This window comes from Sorex fumeus, unplaced genomic scaffold, assembly GCF_029834395.1.
Source record: "Sorex fumeus unplaced genomic scaffold, SorFum_2.1 ptg000018l, whole genome shotgun sequence".
Lineage (NCBI taxonomy): Eukaryota > Metazoa > Chordata > Mammalia > Eulipotyphla > Soricidae > Sorex > Sorex fumeus.
This window is the reverse complement of record NW_026606075.1, coordinates 27753311-27769117: the sequence shown is the minus strand read 5'-3', so window position 1 is coordinate 27769117 and position 15807 is coordinate 27753311. Positions and strand designations below refer to the sequence as shown.

The window sequence follows — 15807 nt, the reverse complement described above, 5'->3', positions numbered from 1 at the left end:
GTGAAATGTACCCATTTGTGATTTATAGATGGAGAGAGTGGGATCCCAAAAAAGAACTTTGAGAACCCCAATAGAACTGAGACTAGTATAAAGCCAAAGCTGACTAGGACTTATGTCCTTAGTTTTCTAGGCTTTAAAACAGTACTTGAGGAATATAAGATAGATGCACAATTGCATTACATTATTTAAACTTAAAGATGCTTTTAGAAGTTACAAGTGGAAAATGAAAATTGCAACATTTATTAAAAACCACAACAAAAATCAAGATACATATTTCACTCTAAAACTTAAATAAAACCTTTTATTTTTTAGCCACTATTTATAGTAAGAAATGCATGTCATATCCTTATACCACCCCCCCCCCCACAGAATATTTAAGTAATTTTGAAAAAATAAATATCATGGAATATATCCTGATATGTCCTAGTATATACTATCTTTTTTTTTTCATTTGGTCTATGTAAGGGGGTGTGGGCAGACCCAAGTAATGCACAGGAGATCTGGAATTCCCAAGTGATGCTCAGGAAATACCAGTGATTCTTGTTCAACTGGGCTGTAGGTTTAGCATAAGCACCCAAGGATAAGAAGATGCTGGGGGCTCTTAGGGAGCTCCAGCAATGTGTGGGACTATGTGGTGCAGGATTTGAATTCAGGTTGAATGCATGCCAGTTTTGTACTATCTTCTGACCCCTTATAGACTATTTTTAAAGAAAATTCTGATTATGTGCAGTAGACAGCATCTCAGCTAATTTTCATTAGTACAGAGATCACAAGTTTAAAGACATGAAATGCAAAGTTTTGACACCTCCCACAACTTTTAACCTTGGTATTATCAATAAATTAAGGAAATTAGGTAGCACTTAAAAATACCAGTAATTGCATTACTATAGTATTCAAAGCAACCAGCCTTTACCAGGAAGATTCTTTCATTTGGGGGAGGAGCCAGTGTTATGGGTCCTCACTCATGAGAAACATAAATTGTACCACTGAGCTACATTCCTGACCTCCAGTCAGATTTTCTTCATAATACTTTTCACTTTTATGCAAAATAATTCTATAGATTCTGACACATTTTAGGGTTGCATTAAAATCTATAACTCACCTCCAGATTGTCTTTCCTTCCTAATGCCAAGCTGAGGTCATCAATCAGTTTGGAGGGCTGGTGGGGAAGAAACCCTACGTTAGGAACCTCTGTAGTGCCAGACTCCACTTTTTCTCATTGCCAGTGATTGAGAGTTTGAGAAATAATTTAAGGACTAAAGACTGTATCTGGACTTGAGACACAGAGAATAGGGCCTTGGTTCCAAGAGTCAATAATTTATTAAGTTGACCTTCAGTAGTTCATAGCCCACTAAAAAAAAACAAACGAAACAAACTGACTAAATTAAAAATCTTACTTTCCAGTTCTTTATATTTAAAAATCAATATGGTTTCATCTGTTGTTGATAAAATTTTAGGTCTGTAGCTACCAAGCCAAAAATCTATTTAAAAGTGCACTGATGTTGACCTGGGTGTGAAAGCTGTTGACCTTCATGTGTGAGTGGTTTAAAATGTAAATGTTAAGGCATGAGTCAGGAATGTGGCAGGTCAAATTCTTTCCTTTTGATTTTATGGTTATCAATGATAGAGGAAAGGAAGCAGTAGTGGAGCAGAATCACTCTGTTTCTGTGGTTAATTTCTCATGAGAGTCTTATTTTTTTAAATTTTTGTATATCCACCATGTTTTATTAGTTTTATGCAGAATACAAACAACAGTAGTGTAACAGTACTACAACAAAGAATTTGCATTGGAGATAGTGTACAGAGTAAATATGGTGTTTCTTAGTAACATTCTGTGATAAAGAAGCTTTTGCTGGGATATACTTCAGATACCTTTGTAGAATGTCTTTAAAACCATTCATAAAATTGTTAAGCTGGCATTGTGTCAAGTGTTAATGTTTTTATTCATACATTGAATTATATTAGAAATGGTTAGCCTAAAAGTAAAAATTTGTTTTTTAAACACAACGACAAACTAGAGCACTCTACAAAAGTAAGGTTTTCTTGACTTTCAGAATTAAAAAACACCTCTAAAACTGATAATTTGATGTATTTGGGTCCTTCCTTGGTACCAAGCCTGATATGGTAGATCTGAGACACTCTGGTGCCTCATATCTTGTCCAGAATGGGAATTCCTAGTGGGGATGAGTTGGACTCATTTGAGACCACCCTGGAAACAGATTTTAGTTAATTAGACTAATTAGTATTCATGCTTTATTTTTTTCACTCCCCTCCCCTCGTACATAGAATCTGTCTTATACTTGGAAGAGTTTACATTTCCAACACTGATTTCTGCCATCAAGCCTTAGGCAAAGGGGGAAAACCTTGGTGAATTAAATAGGTTTGAATGATCAAACTTGTTCACATCAAGTTTCACTTGGCCCAAGTGATGAGATAAATAGTATTACCAGGTCATGTTTCTTGAGCATTCCTGTTTGCATGAGGGAGGGAGGGAGGGAGGGAGGAAGAGAGAGAGAGAGAGAGAGAGAGAGAGAGAGAGAGAGAGAGAGAGAGAGAGAGAGAAAGAGAGAGAGAGAGAACCTGTTTTCAAGATCTCTCTCCAGTTCCGCATACAGCCCAGAGGCTCAGCTTTGTCTGAATCTCTATTAGAATGAAAACTATTTGGTTAATTATTAAAACGACAAAATGGACATAGTTGAGGCCATTACTGACCCAAATCAGCTTTTGTTTTTCCAGGTACTTGAAGAGTCTCTGGTAGAAATGATTATCTGGGGAATCATAAAATTTTATCTTAAAAGAGGAAACTAAGGAGAGGGAAAAATAAATGACTTAAATATAAATGTCATTAGAAGTTAAATGAAGGCCCAGTGTGCCTAAACCCCCATGAGAAATGTTGAATCCAGAGAACCAGACCCCAAGGCTGCATACTTGATTCCTTGTTGTGATCACTAACTTTGTGTTTCAGTTCTAGTCTCGACGCCCTGGACGCAGACAGCGAGGGAGAAGGGCATTTGGACCTGCCACATACTTCCTACAATCTGGTGTCTCAGAGCTCAACCAGAATGGGAATTCCTAGTGGAGATGAGTTGGACTCTTTTGAGACCAACCCAGAAACAGATTTTAATATCTCCCGGACTGAATCACTGTCTTTATCAAGTAACATCCCATCCAAGGTAGTCTCCTGGTATTAATTAAGTTTATTGTAAGTGTGGAAATGGTTATCTGCATCAATACATCTCAATTTGAAAATCAACTCATGTTGTAGTCACACAAGTAAGCTGCTTCTTTTTTTTTGTTTGTTTGTTTGAGCCCCATAAACTGTCTGAATTAGTTTGTTTAATTAATATTCATGCTTTCATTTTTTTCACCCCCTAGTGCATAGAATCCCTCTTATACTTGGAAGAGTTTAGCATTTCCGACACTGATTTCTGCCATCATGCCTTAAGCAAAGGGGAAAACCCGGGTGCCTTAAATAGGTTTGAATGATCAAACTTGTTCATATTAAGTTTCACTTGGCCCCAGTGATGAGGTAAATAGTTTTACCAAGGCACAGGTCATGTTTCTTGAACATTCCTAGCTGCATGAGCTAATCTGCAATGTCCTAAGTTTTGTCAGTTTTCCCATGGGAGACAGTTTTTCTCTTATTGGTATTTTTACATTATAGTGCCATTTTGTTTTATTGCTTTATAAAAAAACAAAACAAACTAAACCCTTCCAGTCTTGCAGAGAAACTTCTTCAGCGTTTGGACATATACTTTCTCCTCTTTTGGTTTCATTTTTGGCCGTTTGTTTTCTTTTTGAAGTTTGGTACTGAAAAACATTGTGCTCTGTACCCAGATATCTATATGAACTTCTGGTTGTTATAATATCTTATTTTTGTGTATGCTCTACAATATGCAAAACAAGCTTTATATCTAATACACACACACACACACACACACACACACACACACACACACACACACACACCCCTATAGTAACTTGCCTAGGACACAAGTAGGACTTCAAGTTTTTGAGTAGAAAAGGTGTTGGAGTGAGTAGATGTTTTGCTCAGGTCTCCCATGCCAGGGACTAGTCAGAACTTTGAAATCCAGGCCCCTGATGCCAAATCACTTTCATTCAACTCTGAGGCAGCTAGAGCCATCACAATCTTTTAAATCTGAGAGTCATCTGATGTTTCTGGATAATAAAACTTGGGTGTGGTTGTGAATGTAGATGCTTATTAGTTTTGTATTAGGAATGGAATTGTGAAAAACATCATTGCCTCAGAACAAAAAGTAATTCAACCTTAGTGAAATAGTTCCATTTTGTTCACTTTTAAGAGGAATCTGCCCTATAAAACATATCTAGTTTTGTCTCCGTAATTATAATGTGCAGATTTTGCCAGAGGGCTTGGATAATTTCCAAGGCTCCATTTGTTGAAAAGTGATTATATACATGACGAAATTGTGTGTGTGGGGGCGGTATTTGTGAGGGCACTGGATGGCAAGCTCCATGTCAGGGGGTGTGCAGGACCTCATACACTGCTTCCTGTGACATGCAGGCCCAGAGCTCTCTCCCTGGGTGGGCACTCAGGCACCAAGTGCCAGGGCAGCAGAGCCAGACTTCTGTTTGCAGCTCCTTACTAAAACCTAGAAACCCACACAAATGTGTGCTTTCATTTGGGGAGCACAAAGGTGCTGGTGAAGCACAGTTGTGGAAGGCTTAATTTCAATAACATCTTTTACTTTATAGGTTCCTCTTGTGCTCTCAAGGTAGGACATTGCAATTTGGTTTGATCTCATGAGTTCTATGATCTTAGAGTTTTGCATACTCTGAGCAAACTCCTATTGGAAAAAAATGTTGAGCTTTCCTCCATCTGCCAAACAGACATTTTTAAAAAGTTTTCTTCACCATATCAAATCAAAATGATAGGAACTTTGTACTTTCAGAGAAGGAGAGGTGGGAGACATGTAGTTTCTTTTAACCCTAATCTGAAATGGCATTTTAAAAATAGGTGGGTGGGATGAATCCTCAGGTCACTACACTGGATGGGAGTTGGGGGCCAAAAATAACCTTAGTGTCATTCTGTTGAGTATTTAATTTGTATAGCATATGCAAGAAAATCGGGTTTCAATGGTCTTACTATCCTGCACATGCTCATAAGTTGCAATATAATAAAATAACATAGCTGGAATAACAGGATGAAAAGTAGCAGATCATCTACAAGGATTCAAATTGAAGTAAATTCAAACATCATTCCAAGAAGTTCTAGATCAGTGTTTCCCAAAGTGGGTGATAACAGATGGTGGGGGACATTTTCCCTCACAGTGGCAGCTAACATTAGAAACCTGAATAGGTGTTTAGAAGTAAAAGAAATTCACAATTGTAAGTGGCTATGCCTCTATCTTTGAATAATCATTGCATATAGAGATCTCAGTTTATATAGACTTTTTACCAATTCCACTATAAAAGTGAAAACTCATTAAAAAAATAGGTCTTGTGCATTGTTTAATAGGCAGTGAAATGTCTGTGTGATTTAAATTTTCAGTTTTAAACAACTTGGTTAGAACGTCATAATTCCCTCCAAAGATATATATATATATACATACATATATGTATATATATATAGATGTTTCCCAAAGCAATAAAAAGACATTTGTGAGAGGCAAACACAAAATATTTGCTATCAGGAATTTTCAGGTTGAAATCTTTTTTTTTTACAGTGGCTGATTTAGTGTCTTCAAAGATAGGCATATTCTTTTGAATCTTTCTTTTAAAAAAAACCCCTTTGTTATAATCTTTTTTTAGGAATCATTGCTTTCTGGAATTCGCTCACGTTCTTATTCCTGCTCGTCGCCTAAAATATCTCTAGGAAAATCTCGCTTGGTGCGTGATTTCACGGTGTGCAGCTCCAGTGAAGGTAAATTTCACTACATGACCTTGAAAGCATTTTATTCCAGAACAGATTTTCAGTGGCTAAAGTTCTATAAAATATACAAAAACTGCAGGCAAGGTTTTTCTTTATAATGAAATTGTAACATTTTTCTTTGTTGCTTTATTCTTTGAATAAGATCCTCAAAGATAGTGTGAGCTACAATTTATTCAAGGTTCATTATTGTGAGAGCCCTAGTGGAGTGGAATTTATTTAATTAAAAATTACTTTTACCCTTTATGTAAGTTGCTGACATAATCTGTTTCCTCAGAACCAAAGCATTGCAAAAATGGATTTTCTTTCTTTCAATAATGCAATTTAGAGATCTTATAGCATAATGTTTGAAACATAAGTAAATATATCTGAACATTTTTATGATACTCTAAGGAACTAATATAACTTTTAGATGGTAAGATTTAATTTAAATAATAGTAATACCTGTATCAAGGGGTACAAGTTATAAATAGAATAATTGTGACCAGAATTACCTTATTAGCTAATACCCCTATTAGGTAATACCTCATTTTCAACTTCGCATTGAAATAAAATAATCTCATACTTCTTGTACATAATATATCATGTAATAATTATATTGAAAAACGTATTTGAAAGTAGTTGTAGTAGTTGTGCAGTGTAATAACATTCTGATAAATCTTTGTAAATGTATTAGCTGATACTTTTTTTGGTCTATTATCCTTAAGAATTTGAAAAAAGATTTTTAGAAGGCAAGAGAAGTGCTTAAATGGTATCAGCTTCCCAATTTACATTGTTTAAAGTGGGACTTCTTTTTTTCTTAATCTTTAATGTGTTATTGTTTTGCTTTTTGTACATGTTTTGAGTGGAACAATATCAAAATCTCGGACTTGCCATCCTAAAATAATGACTTATGTGTAGGAGATAATAAATATTTGGTGAATGAATATAATAGATGAGATAGAGTAAAAACAAATGCTACTATGCATGATTTAGCCCCACTCCTGCCCTGAATTTTCTGAAATTCTTATTGAAAGAGGAGATAGCAAGACTGATAGTAAATGCCAGTTTTAATATTAAGAATGAGGATCTAGAGAAGCCTGGATTCGGTTGCCTTGAGATAACAGGAAAAAGAAAATGGATTGAGTTTGCCCAGATTCCTTTGAATGTTAATATTAAAGCTACATTAAATTTACTATATAATTTAACTTTATACTATAACAATTTGGAAGACATTTTTAATCTTCTGTATAGTATGAGAATGGTGTTTTTGTCTTTATAGCCACAGTATTTCTGAGTTTTAAAGTAGAGAATTCTGGGGGCCAGGAGAGAGAATAGCATTTGGACAGATGCTGCCACTGACCCAGGTTTCATCCTCATACCATTTAAGTCAGTCAAAACTATAAATTTATTAAGAATTAGTTTACTTAAGTAAAGATTAATTTAACTGTGTTTGTGAGACAGATATGAAGCTTGACTGGAAAGATAGATCTTCATTATTAGCTTACTCAAAGATATAGTGATATTTGTGTTGTTATAAATCCTCTTTAATAACTTTAAAATAGTCCTGAAATTATTCTCTGTTTAAGCAGAAGAGAGACCCCTTTTGTGCCAGCATAGATCTCCTGTGTAGGAGCTGTAATACCCATTAAAAGATAGAATAATCCTGTTTATTTTTATTTGAGATAGTCTCTTAATCCATGTCACTTCCAAAGAGTTGTTACCATTTCCACGCATTTTCCTCCTATTGAGCCAGGAGTACAAAAGTGGCAAACTTTGTTATTTCAGACTTATATGCATAAAACAATATCCAATCCTATATTCTTTTTGGTACTTTATGAGTTTAGATGGTAAGGAACATTGTCAATATTAAGATGATACTTAGAACCTCATTATGATGGACAAGAGTGTTTTATTTATTTTTTAAGAGTGTTTTATACTTGAGAAATTTGAGTGGTGTGAGGTCCTTAAAATTGTTTGGCAATCACAGAGGGCATCCTATTAGTCTTTGTCCTATTTCTTGAGTCTGGTTCTATCACTTTTTATTTTGGCTTTGGGATCATACCTGATGATGCTCAGAGGTTACTCCTGGCTCTGCAGTCAGGAATTACTACTGTCAGTGCAACAGGGACAATATCGGATGCTGGGGATGGAATCCGGGTCAGGTGTGTGCAAGGCAAGCACCCGATCCACTGTACTATCTCTCCGTGCCCTGGGTCTACTACTTTAATAGCTTCTTCTGAAGATGTGATCTAGTCCCTTGGCACCCACATAGAAGTACAATAGAGTGATATCTGCCCACAATTTAGCTTTGTTAATATTTTATAATGTCACTAGAATTAAGGTTTCAAATTATTCAAAGTAGATTTTCTATTACCTACATGATAGTTTGAGGGTCAGCATTGGCTCTCATCTTTTCCAGGAACGTGCAATTATTTGCTTTCCTTTTTGTATTGACCTGGCTCATCTCCCTTTGCCACCTAATGTTGTCTCTGTAACTTCTCTGGACTGTAATGGTAAAGGATTTTCCCTGCTCTGTAGATGGTGTGTTCCACAGTGGCCGTTCCCTCCTTCAGTCTCTCTCACTGTCTAAATCAGTGTCCCTGCTCCATCCCCGTAGTAAGTACTCCATCTCCAGAAACAAGATAATGCTAAGCTGCTTGCATGAGCCTTCTTCTCTGATGCCCCCCAAAGTGATTCTCTCTCTTCCTAAGCCACCAGCAAATCTCTTAACTGGCTGCTAGTTATAATATAAAGGCTCTACAGCCAGAGCAAGATGAGCTCTTTCTTCAGCTGGCCGTCTCTTTTGAGCTTTGCAAACAGGCAGCTAAACTACTTATTGGTTCTGTATGTTGGCAAATTAAGTGTTAGGAATAAAGGATAAAGCTCTGGTGAGAAATAACCAAAAATGTAGAGCTAATTTTCTGCACTTCTACAAAGTGTTTGCTGCCCCTTGCTGATGCTAACTTGGTTCCTAAAGTCAGTTAATGTTTCCATGTTTTGGCCTCCTCTTCATTCTCTCCAAACTTGTGGAAATGATAATTAGATTCCCAGAGCAATCTTCTCCTTACTCAAAATAACATGTTTTCTCATTATTTTCTAATTGGTATGTGCACAGTGATAAAATGTGGTACATGTGTTCATTTAGACTAACTGATGATTGCTAGTTTGTCTGTCTTAATTTTAATTTTATTTTTATGTGTCTTATAGAGCAAAGAGCTTACAGCTTACCGGAGCCACCAGGAGAAAAAAGGTATTTTAACTGTTTTGTGAGGGACTACTTAATTTATTATGGAGATGTTTATACATTATTTTATCTTATCTTTTCTGGGCCACATCCTGGGGTGCTCAGGGCTTACCCCTGACTCTGTGCTCAGGAATCACTCCTGGTGAGGCTCGGGGGTCTATACATAGTGCTGGGAAACCAAACCTGGGTCAGTTTTGTGGGTAAATCAGTGAGTCCTAAGGCAGTGAGCCACAGATCTCTCCAGTCCCACTGTACATCATGAACATTATTTTTGTATCTGTCAGTGGCTTGTAAGAGCGCTTCAAGCACTGAGCCTGCCTAAGTCCTTTGCTCACTGTGCTGCATTATTCTAAGTTAACTGACTCTCTTCTTTCTGTCTCCATAGATAAGGAGGTCTCAGAACTAGAAACAGGGTACTTGGATGTGTGTATTTTCAAAGCCAGATACCGCCAGTGAACAGACCAGTGTACAAGGGGAACAGTGTGAGGGCCCTCTCATTAACTCCATGACAAGAGGATTTTGGGTCACATGTCTACAGGCAATGGCTTATGGGAGGTGCCGAATCTCTCACTCTTTGTTTTTATAAAGTATCACTTAAAAGTGTTAAGTTTGAAAACATAGGGTAAAAAGAGGTGGCAGGTACTTGGAGCCAGTTCTCTGGTTGATATGCAAATTGGAAGCTTTAAGCCTAGACTCCTCTTTTCCTTAGAAGGCAGCTAGTGTTGGAATAAGGATTGGAAAGGATGAGCAAACTAGACTGTTGAGTTCTGTTTGTCTGCAATAACTAACTGCTGATGAGTCATACTTGAGATGGCCTCAGGGGTTATGTGCCAAACAAGTCTTAGAAATGCCATAAATGTTTGGCAACAAGGGATTATGTGAAAAGGAGAAAATGATTTTAATTTTGCTAAAACCATGAAACTATTTAATATGTAAAGATACACTGTTTTGTTTTAGATCTTTGAATGTTAAGTATCAATACAAAAACTACTTCTGTTTTGTTCATTCCTACTTTGTGAGACCAGAATAGAAACTTGTAGCTAATAGACAGAGATTATGTATGTCCTTGAAAATATATTGGTGGTAAAGATGATATGACAGTGATACCAAACTTTAGCAGGAGCAGCAATGATGGACCATTGCTGGATGTTTTTATGTGTCCATCACTATTTTAAGCAGATTATATTTATGATCTCATTTAAACTGTTTGCTAATTCTGAAACTTGATCATCATCCCCAGTCAATCGTTTTGACTAGTAATTCTCCATGTCTTCTTTTCAACAATTGGAGAAATAATGGACTAGTTATAAAATTTTTAAAAGATTAATATATGTCATAAGTTTTTAAAAAAATAGTGTTTGGCTACACTCAGCCATGCTCAGGGGTTACTCCTGACTCTGCAGTCAAGAACCACTCCTAGTGGTGCTCAGGAGACTATATGGGATGTAGGGGATCTAACCCGGGGTGTCTGCGTACAAGGCAAGCCACCTTACCCACTCTCTCCAGTCCAGAGACAAATATTTTCCATTAGGAAGGTATTTAAGACCAGTGAAGTCAACATCATAATTAATAATTAACCTGTTAAATATTTCAACTTGGGTTGAAAGTGTAGACACCTTTTCTCTTATATTTTATTTCCTGACATTCCTTTTATTTATTTATTTATTTATTTATTTATTTGCTTTTTGGGTCACACCCGGTGATGCACAGGGGTTACTCCTGGTTCTGAACTCAGGAGTTACTCCTGGCGGTGCTCAGGGGACAATATGGGATGCTGGGAATCGAACGTGGGTCGGCCACGTGCAAGGCAAATGCCCTACCCACTGTGCTATCTCTCCAGCCCTTCCTTTTTTAAAAAAATATTTAATTTAATTTAATTTATTTTTTTTTTGCTTTTTGGGTCACACCTGGCGATGCTCAGGGGTTACTCCTGGCTCTGCATTCAGGAATTACTCCTAGCGGTGCTCGGGGGACCATATGGGATGCTGGGAATCGAACCCAGGTTGGCTGCATGCAAGGCAAATGCCCTATCCCCTGTGCTATCGCTCCAGCCCCTCCTTTTTTTTTTTAAAAAACATTGAATCACAGTGAGATACACAGTTACAAAGTTGTTCATGATTTGATTTCACTCATGTAATGTTCCAACATCTATCCCTCCACCACTGTACATTTCCCAGCACCAGAGTCCCAAATTCCAGCCCCCACCCCCCCCCCCCCCCGTCCCCACTCTCTCACACACACACCTATCTCTGTGGCAGGCACTTTTCTTCACACTTTCCCTCTCTCTCTCTCTTTCTCTCTAGCTCTCTGTCTCTCTGTCTGTCTATCTGCCTGTCTATCTCTCTTTCCTCTTGGGCATTGTAGTTTGTAATACAGATATTGACAGGTATATCCCTTTACCTACTTTTAGCATGCAGTTTTTGTCCACAGTTATCATTTCTAACTATTATTGTCATTCTGGTCCCTTCTCTATCCTACTGCCCTTTGCCCCCCCCACCCCCCCACACTTGTGGCAAGCTTCTAATCATTGATCAGTCCTTCTGGACCTGTTTTTCCTGGCCTCGGTTATTAGTCTTATACTATTTTTTTTATATCCCACAAGTGAGTGCAGTCATTCTATATCTGTCCCTCTCCTTCTGACTCATCTCACTCAGCCATGCTCAGGGGTTACTCTTCATGCCCATCTATTTATAAGTAAATTTCATGACTTCATTTTTCCTAGCAGCTGCATAGTATTCCATTGTGTGGATGTGCCATAGTTTCTTTATCCCATTGTCTGTTCTTGGGCACTTGGGTTGTTTCTAGATTCTGGCTATTGTGAATAAAAGTGCTGCAATGAACATAGAAGTGCAGACGGCATATCTGCTGTGTGTTTTTCGGTTCCCAGAAGTGGTATTGCTGTGTCAAATTTGAGATCTTCTTTTAGTTAACATTTCTTTATTGCTATTTTTTATTTATTTTTGTTTATTTTGGGGCCATTCCTGGCTATACCTTGGGCTTATTTTGCTCTGCACTGAGAGATCATTTCTGGTGATGCTTTGGGGGATCATTTAGGGTGTCAAGGATCAAACCTGAGGAGAGCACATGGAAGGCAAGTGTCTTCACCTCTGTACTATATCGGCCCGTGTTATCTATCACTTAGTCTTGCTTTAGGCCCATATTACGTGTTATCTATTTATCTATTATCTAAAGGGAAGATCTCTGGCCATACCAAATGCATTGCTTTGATCATGTTGCACATAATTACTCGAGACCAGCCTCTTTGGAATTCTCTTAGTTCTTTTAAGCACTTCAGTGGTTTTCAACTTTCTTACATTGGTGAAAGTAAGAAAAGTATTTCATGTATCACAAAGGCAGAAATAAAAAAACTATCATTTCTAATAAGAATATTTGCATATCAGTATTTATAATAGTAACTATTAAGTGATCCAGCTGTATATTGTGTTCAGACAATAACTTTTTCAGGAATCTGCAGAAAATTTATGACAACCAGCATCTGTGTGTGGACAGATGGTTGAAAATCACTGATTTAGTTTATGGTAAAAATATAATCAGATAAAGGGGTGTGTTGGTGGAGGGTTCATGCCACAACTTACAGACTCATTTCTGGGGGAAGGGATACTCAATTCATCCCATTTTTGAAGATTATATAACACAATTCTGTTGTATTGTTACCATCATCTCGGGGCTGGAGTGTTAGCACAGCGGTAGGGCGTTTGCCTTGCACGCAGCCAACATGGCCGACCCGAGTTCGATTCCTCTGCCCCTCTCAGAGAGCCTGGCAAGCTACCGAGAGTATCTCGCCTGCACGGCAGAGCCTGGCAAGCTACCCGTGATGTATTCAATATGCCAAACACAGTAACAACAAAGTCTCCAATGGAGACGTTACTGGGCCCACTCAAGCAAATTGATGAACAACGGGAGGACAGTGACAGTTACCATCATCTTATATCTATTTTATCTATCACCTTAAAAAGTGGGGTTGAGGGGTGGGGATGGGCTGACATTCAAGTGATTAAAGAATTCTCTCTGTGTCAATTTTCAACTTGGATAATGATAACTCTTCTTTTACTTAGATGCCCAATTTATAAACAAAAAATAGGTTGTAGGCATGATAGATTAGGATTTTAGATAGTATTCATATTATTGATAGTAAGTATTAGTAAGTATTCATATTAATACTCAATACTACTATCATTGATTCTACTGTCTTATTCTACTATCTTGCCATCTACCATCAAATTTTAATTTGATGGTAGATGGTAAGTATTCACATTAGATAGTAAATATTCATATAAAATAATTTAAGTGGTTTCTGGAAAATATTTGTTTGCTTATTAAAAATTCAGTAGCAAAAGAGTCTCTGAAGAGTAGGGCTCGTACAATTTTATTGTGGATGATTCCATTCATCTTCAAGTTGATAATGGAGACTTGTTTGGGGTGTTGAAAGAAGCTTCATTCTCACCTCTCCTTCTATAAAACTGAAAGCCTATTTAAATTTTGGTACACATATTTGAATTTTGTTGTAAAATCCTTTCTCAGTTTTTCTCTAAGAATCTCATGTTACTAGTTGAAAACTACATATATTTGAAACATGGAATCTAACAGTGTTTGCCTTCCCCCCAGAAGTTTCACATGTTCCTTTTCCTTATCTGAGAGTAGATCCTGCCTAAAATAGTCATTATCATACTGATTAAATGGATGATTATTCTAAATTTTTTTAATTTAGTGCTTAAGTATTTTTTTTTTACAATTTTATATATTTTCACGGTCATGGTCTTCCCGTTGTTCATCAATTTGCTCGAGCAGGCCCAGTAATGTCTCCATCATGAGACTTGTTGTTACTGTGTTTGGCATATTGAGTACGTCATGGGTAGCTTGCCAGGCTTTTCATAAAGTAGTTCACAATAGTTCATTGCAGATAATGTTCAAACACCCACCCTACCACCAAGCACCTTCCCACCACAATAAGTGTGTGAAGGTTGTTGTATTTCATTCTGGAGTCATTTAAGCCTGTATATGAGGGAAAACAATCAAGGATGTTAAAACTAAACAAATGTGTGATACTTTTGGTACGTAAGTGGAGTAGAATATAAGAGGTCACGCCGCTGCAAATGCTGCCCCACACTCCAGGACATTCTGGGTCACTCTCTTCCAGGAAGTTTAGTTTATAGTCTCTGGATCTTGGCCATTGATGAGATTACATGGCGCTGGGGGCAGTTTGTGGGTGGGACTGCTAAGCTACTGGAAAACTGGGGAGCTGGGGGGAGGAGGCCCAGTCCCGATCCGAGCGGACTTGGAGATCTCAGTCTCGGGTTTCTCATACCTGGGTTTTTCTTCCAGTTCCCACTTGGATAAGGCTCTTCCGAGCATGTGGAGCGTGGCCTTGAGCATGGTGGTAGTTGGGTTCTGGAGTTTTTTGGGTGCTAGGTTCTTCTTGGGCCGTGGTGGGAAACTCCACCAACCTCCCTCCGAGGTGCCCTGGTGGACAGCCTGTCGAGGGGTCAGGACATTCTGCCTAGTGTTTAAGTATTTTGTGTTTACTTTATCTCTTAGGTCTTATCAGTTTTTGAGTTTAAGGTTAAGTAGTATAATTTTAAGTCATTTGGTGAATAGATAAAATATTGTAAACACTGATGCATTTGTGTGTTTTATTCCATACTGAAATAGTTTTAATAGAGTTTTATATAGTATGGGGAATTGGGAGTAGAGATGAGTAGACAAGAAATGATTTTCTCTTACTTGAGGAGTTTTATTCCTGCTGGGAATTAGGGGAGAGTATTTCCTGACCACAGAATCCACATTGACCCCACCATGCCTTCGCTCTGAGATAAAGGCTGTCTCATCTACCAGCTCTTCTCTTATACTTGTCTGACTCTCAGAATCACAAAAGATGTCCCAGAGAATACTGTTCTGAAGCTCTCAAATGGTTTTATCCATCCCCATTATTAAAAATGAGCATATTATATAGTATCCTGTGAGGTTTGCACATTAGGGGGTTTGTGACCCAGCAAGTATTGCCTTTTACAGAGTATGCTAATAAATTAACTAAAGCAAAAGTAACTGGGGTTGTTGTGAAAATAGAAAGAAAGTTAGAGGTTCTGAATTTCTTTGTGTAGTTTTATATTCATATCTTTTTGCCCTCTTTCTAGCTCTTTTCCAGATGTTTAGAGTAGCAAGCCTACTCCAAATATTTTACAAAAATGTTTTTATCCAGAGATGACTTGGTTAGCCACTAGTAATGACAAACGAGAAGGTTGGTGAGGAAAGACTTGAGTTGGGAAATGTCCATTTTGGAAATACTGTGTCTACAGAGAGTTCAGTGATTTGTTGTAATCCTTAAGTTTTTTTTAAATATGCTTAAATCTTAATATGTTTAAATCATACTTAAATCCTTAATACCTGCCCTTCTGAAGTAATATTAGAAATATAAGCCTCTCAGAGAAAGCTCCAGGGGAAATAGAACTCAAGCTGGAGTTCATTTTTTTCCCTTAAGAATGGTTATATGAATTATAGAAAAATAAAAGATGCTCAATGTACTCATGGATTGGGTACCTCTTAGTAGCTCTTGTCTCTTATTTTGGGGTGTATTCATAGCCTTCTCTCCTTTGTAACCTAAAGAGTTATAAATTGAAAAATAGCCTAAGGAGACAGAGAGATTAGAAAGGAAGAG

General features: G+C 37.5%; 1 protein-coding gene across 3 annotated transcripts in view; it reads left to right on the top strand.

The window, feature by feature from the left end:
* ARHGEF28 (Rho guanine nucleotide exchange factor 28) overlaps nt 1-15807 on the top strand; it is a 364650-nt gene that overhangs the window by 243531 nt on the left and 105312 nt on the right. For 2 of the 3 annotated variants that reach the window (XM_056112429.1, XM_056112428.1), the window contains 3 exons: nt 2966-3173; nt 5791-5902; nt 9098-9140. In XM_056112429.1, coding sequence (XP_055968404.1) covers nt 2966-3173; nt 5791-5902; nt 9098-9140 — 363 coding nt within the window. Of the gene's footprint in view, nt 1-2965; nt 3174-5790; nt 5903-8428; nt 8507-9097; nt 9141-15807 lie in introns of all 3 variants that reach the window. The other variant, XM_056112427.1, reaches the window with a different exon arrangement.